Source organism: Oncorhynchus kisutch, linkage group LG11 (genome assembly GCF_002021735.2).
Source record: "Oncorhynchus kisutch isolate 150728-3 linkage group LG11, Okis_V2, whole genome shotgun sequence".
Lineage (NCBI taxonomy): Eukaryota > Metazoa > Chordata > Actinopteri > Salmoniformes > Salmonidae > Oncorhynchus > Oncorhynchus kisutch.
Window position 1 is genome coordinate 25,528,166 of NC_034184.2, and position 8,151 is coordinate 25,536,316.

The 8,151-nt window shown below is 43.3% G+C and overlaps 1 protein-coding gene across 4 annotated transcripts; it reads left to right on the plus strand.

Annotated features, from left to right (window-relative positions):
* Positions 1–611: 611 nt before the first annotated feature.
* Positions 612–6,764, plus strand: LOC109899830 (zinc finger protein 883). 4 transcript variants are annotated; one of them, XM_020495406.2, is made up of 2 exons: positions 612–792; positions 2,715–6,764. In XM_020495406.2, exon 2 carries the CDS (start codon positions 2,857–2,859, stop codon positions 4,507–4,509), a length of 1,653 nt encoding a protein of 550 aa, XP_020350995.1. In that variant the 5' UTR covers positions 612–792; positions 2,715–2,856; the 3' UTR covers positions 4,510–6,764. The 4 variants fall into 4 exon arrangements, with proteins under 4 accessions (XP_020350995.1, XP_031691346.1, XP_031691345.1 ...); XM_031835486.1 differs by lacking the exon at positions 612–792 and adding an exon at positions 987–1,938; XM_031835485.1 differs by lacking the exon at positions 612–792 and adding an exon at positions 987–1,746.
* The last annotated feature ends 1,387 nt before the right edge of the window (positions 6,765–8,151 follow it).

An 8,151-nucleotide genomic window follows, 5' to 3' on the forward strand; every position in this document is an offset into this window, starting at 1 on the left:
TACAGACTTGCTATTGAGAAAGGTCGTCGAAGGCAGGCCTGGCTCTCAAGAGAAGACAGGCTATGTGCACACTGCCCACAAAATGAGGTGGAAACTGAGCTGCACTTCCTAACCTCCTGCCAAATGTAGGACCATATTAGAGACACATATTTCCCTCAGATTACACAGATCCAAAAAGAATTAAAAAACAAATCCAATTTTGATAAACTCCCATATCCATTGGGTGAAATATCACAGCCATCGCAGCAGCAAGATTTGTGACCTGTAGACACAAGAAAGGGGCAACCAGTGAAGAACAAACACCATCGTAAATACCACCCATATTTATGTTAATTTCTTTTTCCTTTTTGGACATAATATTATTTTGGAATATTTACTGTTCACTTTTTATTGTTTATTTAACTTTTGTTTATCAATTTAACTTGCTTTAGCAATGTAAACATATGTGCCCAATGCCAATGAAGTCCATTGAATTGAAATTGAACAGAGAGAGAAGGACACAGGTAGTGAAGGCAACTTCGTAAATTTACAGTAGAGGCAGTCGGCATGTATTACTCCGGGGCTATAGGGGGCAGTCTTGATTGCATATGCCAGTGACAAGCTACAACGCATTCGCTAATGCGCTCCAACGTTGTTGGCGCCAGAAGGAAGATCAGTGGCGCCAGCTCTACAGAAAGAGAGAGGAAGACATTGCAGACAGTCGCAGGCAGCAAGGAGCTAGCTATCGGTTGTGCAGAGCCCATAAACATTTTTTCATCACCTAGCTAGTTAACATAACCAGAAGACAAAAAGGTGGGTACCCGCAGACCTACACGAATTAAACTCCCAATCAGCTGTCGAGGTTGATTGTTTTGTTTAGGTTGCGTATTAACAGGCTATACAATCAGGTGATCATTTTGTATGTTTTAAATTCAATTAATTTATAGATTCATTACTTTCGCACAAATTGAAAATATGCCACTATGAAATGGCAATGATTCACCCCAGTGATTCAAGAAAGAAATGACAGTCGGGCCCCGTACGGACTTAGTTATAGCTGGCTAGGAAGATAGCCGGCTAGTTAGCGTGAAGTCGCGGCTAAGTAGCCTGCTACAAGAGTACGCTAGCGCGGTAGCTAGCGAGGCTAGGCCATATTGTATGTGAGCTGAAAATATACTCCTGCAATGCTGTCTCATCTCGAGTATATATTTGGGTAACTTGATGCTCGAGCGTTCTCAATCTTACAATACATGGGTAAATTCAATTAACTGTAAATGATACAGGAATTTGTCCTGTGTTGTATTATTTCTAAGGCATTTGAGACGTGTTTTGTTATGCATTGTTGATTATATAAGATGGGGTCGCCTTTCCCGGGCTTTTTAGCGACGCGAACACTCCTCGCCCGGATAATGTTAGCCATCTTTGTTTCAGGTTGATTTATCGGATTATAGTGAAAACAATAACCCTTCTACACATCGGTGTGGCATATTTGTGTTGTATACGAAATAGTTTTCTGCTCGTGTAGCTCAATTTACTTGATTATGGAATGTGCAGTGCTTTTTGAAACCCCCTTGTAGTTCTGAAATGCGCTGTGAAGGGCGGTACTTAGCGTAGTGGCAGCCATCTTATGCTTATTCCTGGCTAACTGGAAAGTGGTGGTGTGGCAAAGACAAGATGGCCTGTTAAAACTGCGCACAAGCTCAGGGATAATTTCCGCATTCGTGATTGTGTTCCTAACCATTGAAAAATGACTTGGGTGCATGTAAGGTTTGTTGCATGTTCGGGCGGAACTCTTGTTTTGATGATCAAAACAAGCCAGCTAGTTGTCAGCTACTAAGCTAGTTAGCGCGCTATCTTGGCAAACATTAGCCGCTAACAATGCTGTGTCGTCGTTAAGTTGTTTTCGCCCTACCGTAGCCAGCTAACTAGCGGGCTAATGTTGGCTATGTAGCCAAGATGGTAAATGTTGTCTTGTCTTTGGCTAGCTAGCTATACACTGCGTTTACACTATTGTCATGCCATTTCAAATAATGTGTAAATAACTTGTGGCTTCTGTGAAGCCCGCGTTCATTGTCTTATCAAAAATCTGCGTGCCATGTCTTATGCAATGAATGACTGTGCAAGAACCGATGTCTTTCATTCTGCCTAGGTAGCCGCAGTTCTTGAGCTCAACTTGGGATAGCGATTTATAGCCATCTAATGAAGCACTAAGATGCATTTGAACTGTTTCAAATCTAATGTAAATTGGTGACATTTATATCCATTGTTAGAGGATGGTACACGCCCGTGGTCTCTGTTGTAGAATTAATACAAGTATTTTTTTTTATTGGTTTGTGCTGTGTGTTGCCCATGTTCCTCCTGTTACTTGGCTAGTTAGCCATAAATGAATTGCTAGTTGGTGGTCTTGGCTGGCTAGTTAGCTGGCTAATAACAACAAGTTTCATAGTGCAGAAGCTATGGCTCCATGGCGTGTTGGGTGTTTTCATGGGTTATATAGCACAAAAACAGAATATTATTCTTCATAGCCAAGTTTTTCACACCAATCTCTGCAAAGTATTCCAAATATAATTTGTTTTAAGGAACACCAGCAGTCCTGTGCTTAGTATCAGTAGCATTGAATATGCCCCACAGTGCTACTGTTCCATTAGCATGGAAACACTTCGTTGAGATGTAAATGATAGCTCATTGTCACGTCATTTAATCCTAGCTGTATATTGTATTTTCTCCCCTGACAGCCCTTTGTGACTGACTGCTGATCCAAGCACGACTACCAACCCGCTGTGCTCGCCATACTAAGTGGAGCTCTCTTACCCCCAAGTCCCTCTAAGCTTCTCGTCCAGCACAAAAACGGAGGTCGTCGGGCTGGAGTGTGTTCTGATGGCTGAGTCAGAGACTGAGTGTGACACACCCGGCCTTGACACGCTGGGGTCGGAGTGTGTCATCGCCCACAGCCAGGTTGACCTGCACTACGCGGCTGAGACTGAGATCATGACAGAGGAGAAACGCGGCCTGGAACTGGAGATCCACGGGGCCGACCTGGCCAAGATCGAGGGGCTCACCGCGGTGGCCTGTGTGGACGCCATGGTCACAGAGACGGACCATGACTATGTTACCAAGATGGACCACCATGGCGAGATCCAGTGCTTCACCATGGGGGGTGAGGGCAAGGGGGAGGCACTGCTGGGAGAGGTGCTGTTAAAAACTGAGACTGAGCATATGGTCAAGGTGGAGTCGGACCACGTGGGCGGCGAGCTGACGGTGGAGTCAGAGAATGGTGTGGTGATCCACGAGGCCCACGGCCTGCAGTGCAATGAGTGCGGTGAGATCTTCGGCAGCATGGCTGACCTGCACCAGCACTTCGAGATCCACAAGGCCACCAACCCTTACATCTGTGTGCACTGCGGTGAGAGCTTCGCTGTGGAGTCAAGCCTCAAGCAGCACATGAAGATCCACATGAAAGAGAAAGCGTACGCCACCACAGGCGTGGAGATGGTGGGCAAGGGGGTGATCGACACGTTCAACCTCAAGTCTCACCAGATGATCCACAGCCCAGAGAAGCCCCACCGTTGCTCTGAGTGCGGCAAGAGCTTTGCGGCAGCCATCACCCTGCGGGAGCATATGAAGATGCACTCAGAGGACAAGCCATATAAGTGCACCCAGTGCAGAAAGAGCTTCATCCGCCGGCGCCACCTCAAGAAGCACCAGGAGCTCCACGCCAGGGAGAAGCCCTTCACCTGTTCCCAGTGCGGAAAGGGCTTCACCACGTCCTCCAACCTGAAGCAGCACCAGAGGACCCATGCAGGGGACAAGCCCCACCGCTGCACACAGTGTGGGAAGTGCTTTGCCGCTGCCTCCACCCTGCGGGAGCACCAGCGGATCCACTCTGGGGAGAAGCCCTACAAGTGCAACCAGTGCAGGAAGAGCTTCGTCCGCAAGCGCCACCTCAAGAAGCACCAGCAGGTCCACTCTGGTGGGAAACCCTACTCCTGCTCCCAGTGTGACAAGAGCTTTAACCACTCCTCTTCGCTCTCCCGGCACCACAAGGTCCACCTGGAGGCCCGCATCTACTCCTCTCCTCCCCAGGGCAAGGCCTTCTCCTACGGGTCCACTATGAAGCAACAGGCAAGGCTTCACCAGGGGGGAGGCAGAGGTGCGGGGGACAAACCGTACAGCTGCAACCACTGCGACAAGGGCTTCAATCATTCCTCCTCCCTATCCCGCCACCAAAGAGTGCACTCAGAGGGGAAAAGCTACACCTGTGGCCACTGTGGGAAGAGGTTCAACCACTCCTCTTCCCTGTCCAGGCACCAGCGTGTTCACCAGGAGGAGAAGCAGCAGCAGGTCCAGCAACAGGTGGTAGTGCAGCAACAGTACAGCGCTGTGCCCTCGACAAAGGGATTCCCCCACACCACCATCCTCAAACAGCGCATCCTGGCCAGCGAAAAGCCATACAGGTGCTCCCAGTGTGGTAAAGGCTTCAACCATTCATCCTCACTCTCCAGGCATCATAGGATCCACATAGACCAGTGAGCTTCTAGTACACATACCCAAACATAGTCTCATACACACAGCCCTGGCTGACACCCACCCCTGTGATGTTTCTGTTCTACCAATCGGTCCCAAGCTCCAGACATGACACGACTACTGCGAATAAAACCAGGCCAGCTCTCACAGTAAACAGTGTAGAGGTCAGGGGCAAGGAGTTTGTCTTTGTGGAGCAGTCAAAACAAATGGACAATGACACAACAAAAATATCCTTTTTCAAGAGGAGGAGGAAGAAATCATAAATAAAGGTTCTTGCCTGAACTTAAAGGACTTATTATAACCCTTTACAGAGGAGCTGTTGACAAGTTCCTTGGACCTTTGAGATTAGTTTGTTTTCAATAAATTGTCTGATAGACATTTTGAATGAGCCTGCAATTCTCATTTGTGATTGTGCTTAAACGTTTGCTCTGGAGACCCTCTTTTTGATTGATTGTTTTAAAGAGATCAAATTTGATTTGATAATCTAGATCAGGTTTTCCTGAACTTGGTTCTGGACCGTTTTGGTTTTTGCCCTAGCACTACACATCTGATTCAAATAATCAAAGCCTGGTGATGACTTTATTTGAATTGGCTGTAGTGCTAGGGCAAAAACCAAAACGTGCACCTGGGGGGGCAGCAAAACAGTTTTGGAAACCCTGATCTACATGATAAAAATGTTATCTGACCAATGTAGTTATTTAATTCATACATAATACCCCCTTATCTTAGTGTGACCACTTACACGCTTTACTCTGAGAATTCAAGTCATGATGTAACTAACTGACCCGTATGGGGGCGTATATGGAGTGCTTTTCAAGATCTAACATTTGAGGTCAATCTCCCACACTTGGCTACTGATGCAACTTGCTATCAAGTCATACTGTCTTGATGGCGTAAATTAGCCATTTTGCTATTTTTCTTGCCCCATCTTACCACCTCACCCGTAAACTCGCGAAAAAATAAGAAATCCATGTAAATAATTGTTGATTTATCCTTTTATATATCTGTATAGGTGGCTAGTGTGCAGTTTTGTTCCAGATATAGGACTTTTATTTATATAAAATGAGTAACATCCCCATAGTCTCCCCCCCCCCCCCCATCCGTTTTCATTTTATTCATTGTTTTTGTTTTAGGTGTTACAGAGCTACCAGGAAATGTTGCTACTGCTCTCATGTACATAGTCAAATCTCGGATCTGGGGCTCCATCCAGTGTGATGCAGCTCCATGTGTATCAGGTCAAGTGGATGGGAATGTACCTAGTGACGTGTTCATACAGCTGTACAGACTGGAGAGCAATACTGCCTCAAGACATCGTAGTATGGGATGCAATTAAGTCGTGATGATAAGTGGACAAGATGCATCGCTTAAAAAAAAATAAAACCACCCGGTAGCTTTATTTGAAGTTGACTTGTGTCCTTTTTCATTGAGTCCCTATTGATTTCTGTGTTCCCGTACCAAATGTATATCATTGTTATTACAGATAGACAATGGGCTGGACTCAGGTGTTCCAGCCATTTTTTTTTTGTTGCTTTGGAGACTCATTCGATTATCAGTGTATAGAATTATAGTTAGCTTCATAGGTCTTCACTCAGATGAGAACTTCTATCCTGAATAGATTTATTGTGTATACTAATCTATACAACTACAGGACTAGGTTGCTTTTACTGACAACACTTAATTTTGGACTTCCAGTTTATTTTTTTGTGCAAATTCCATGGGATTGAGCTCTATTTACTGTTCTGTGTAAAAACAAAACAAAAACTTTTTTTTTAATGGTTTGGGTCATTTTCAAAGGATAAAATACATATACTGTTCTGGGAGGGAATGATATTTTGAGCAGTTTCTTTTCCCCCTTTTGAAAAACATTTATGCTTCAAACCATAGCATAGGCTTATTCCTTGTGTTAGGTGCCTAATTGCATGCTATGTAGAAATGTATGCTGAGCTGTCGACTTTTGTTTATTTTTTTGTTATTCATACTAACTTACTCCATTTTAAGATGTCATTACTTTCAGTCTTCTATGTATATTACCATGTGTTTACACACATCTCATTGTAATTTAATTTTCTCTCCTGTCTTTGTTGATTGGCCTCAATGTAGGTTTTCTTATTGAAGCTTAATTAAGGAAAATACATTTCGTTACAATGTCATCAATCCATATAGGGCTCTGCTTTCTGTAGAGGCCCCAGCCAGCCCCACCTTTCCCCCCAGATCTCTGAGTGGAACATATGGACAAATAAAGGTTGACTGTCAACATCGCATCAACGGTTTCTTGTCTGATTCCTGATTCTGTCATTTTGATATATAAATATAACACTTTGAAATGACACCCACAGACTTTCCATTTACATATTGACTCAGTTTGGGATGCCCTAAAAATACAATAGTGGGCCAATGTTTATTTTTTATGTTCATGATTGCATCCGTGTCATTTGAAAACTACCACTTACAACTATTTGATGTGATAATGTTTTCGCCTCCTCCCCAAGCATCAGCTCATTTGGTCTTGATTTTTCAGACACATGCCTACATTTGAGTCCACTTGGGGGCAGCCTTACATAAAGTAAAGTAACACTCCAGTGAAAATCTCATTTTTTTTAAAGCTCATATTCTGTTTTCTCATTTTCAAATAATGTTCTGAACTCGTCCCTTGTAGTTGTGGCCAAAGTATAAATTAGAGCAAATACTCAACCATCTAAAACTTATTTTTGAAAGAAAAAAACGTTTTTAAATGCTTGAAATTTGTTTCTAGCATTCATGACTAGCTAGTAGCTAGCTAACAACAAAAATAACAAAGCAATGGACAGAAATGACTCACGCTTGTAAAATAATCATTCTGCATTTACTTCTGTTGTAGTTAAATGCTCTAGTAGTTCCATCATGTGTTTCTGAATCCATCTATACTGACTACAGGCATTAGAAAGTGGTACTTACTGTTGTCTCGTTTTGTAGGCTAAGAATGGCCTAAAACTTTGCATCGTCTAATTCATGAAAACGTGGTCATATAAGATATATATTACAATGTATACGTGTTTCCGAGGGAATTAACTTACCATATGCCGGTTTTCAACGTATTTGATGGCCAAGAAGTACGAATCAGAAAAGTTACTTAACTACTGAATGAACTATATCTTCCACCAGCTGTGTATGTCCCACTTTCAACACCTTGCCAGTCTACAAAAAAATCACAAAAAGGCATTTTCAAAAAGCACTGTTAGTAAAACCACAAAGTAATCTAATATAAAACAAATCAAACATCCTGTAAGTCCTCAACTCAAACAGGCAGGAGTCACAAGCACGCTAATGAGGCTGCAGGATGTCTTACTGCAGCCTCATTAGCGTCAAATATTTTGATAAAAGGCAATCTGGTATGAGCAAATCAGTACACAAATATAATTTCAGAAAGGCAAGCATGGAGTTTGTAGCTAATTTGAATAACCAAGTGTATGCACGTCTCATTGTCTGAGCTGTATTTGCTCAAACCACTCTGTTATTTCCCCACAGGCCAAGGGGCACAGAAAACCTGCTTTTAACGTCGTTAATTATTTTTTTTGGAAGGACATCTATTAAATCCATATTGTTAGATATTTTTGGTAAATATTTCATTGAAATCTGGAACACAGGGAAGATACTTTAAGATCCACCTTA

Coding starts and splice junctions, on each gene's coding strand:
- LOC109899830 (XM_020495406.2), top strand. CDS start 2,857: ATGGCTGAGTCAGAGACTGAGTGTGACACACCCGGCCTTGACACGCTG.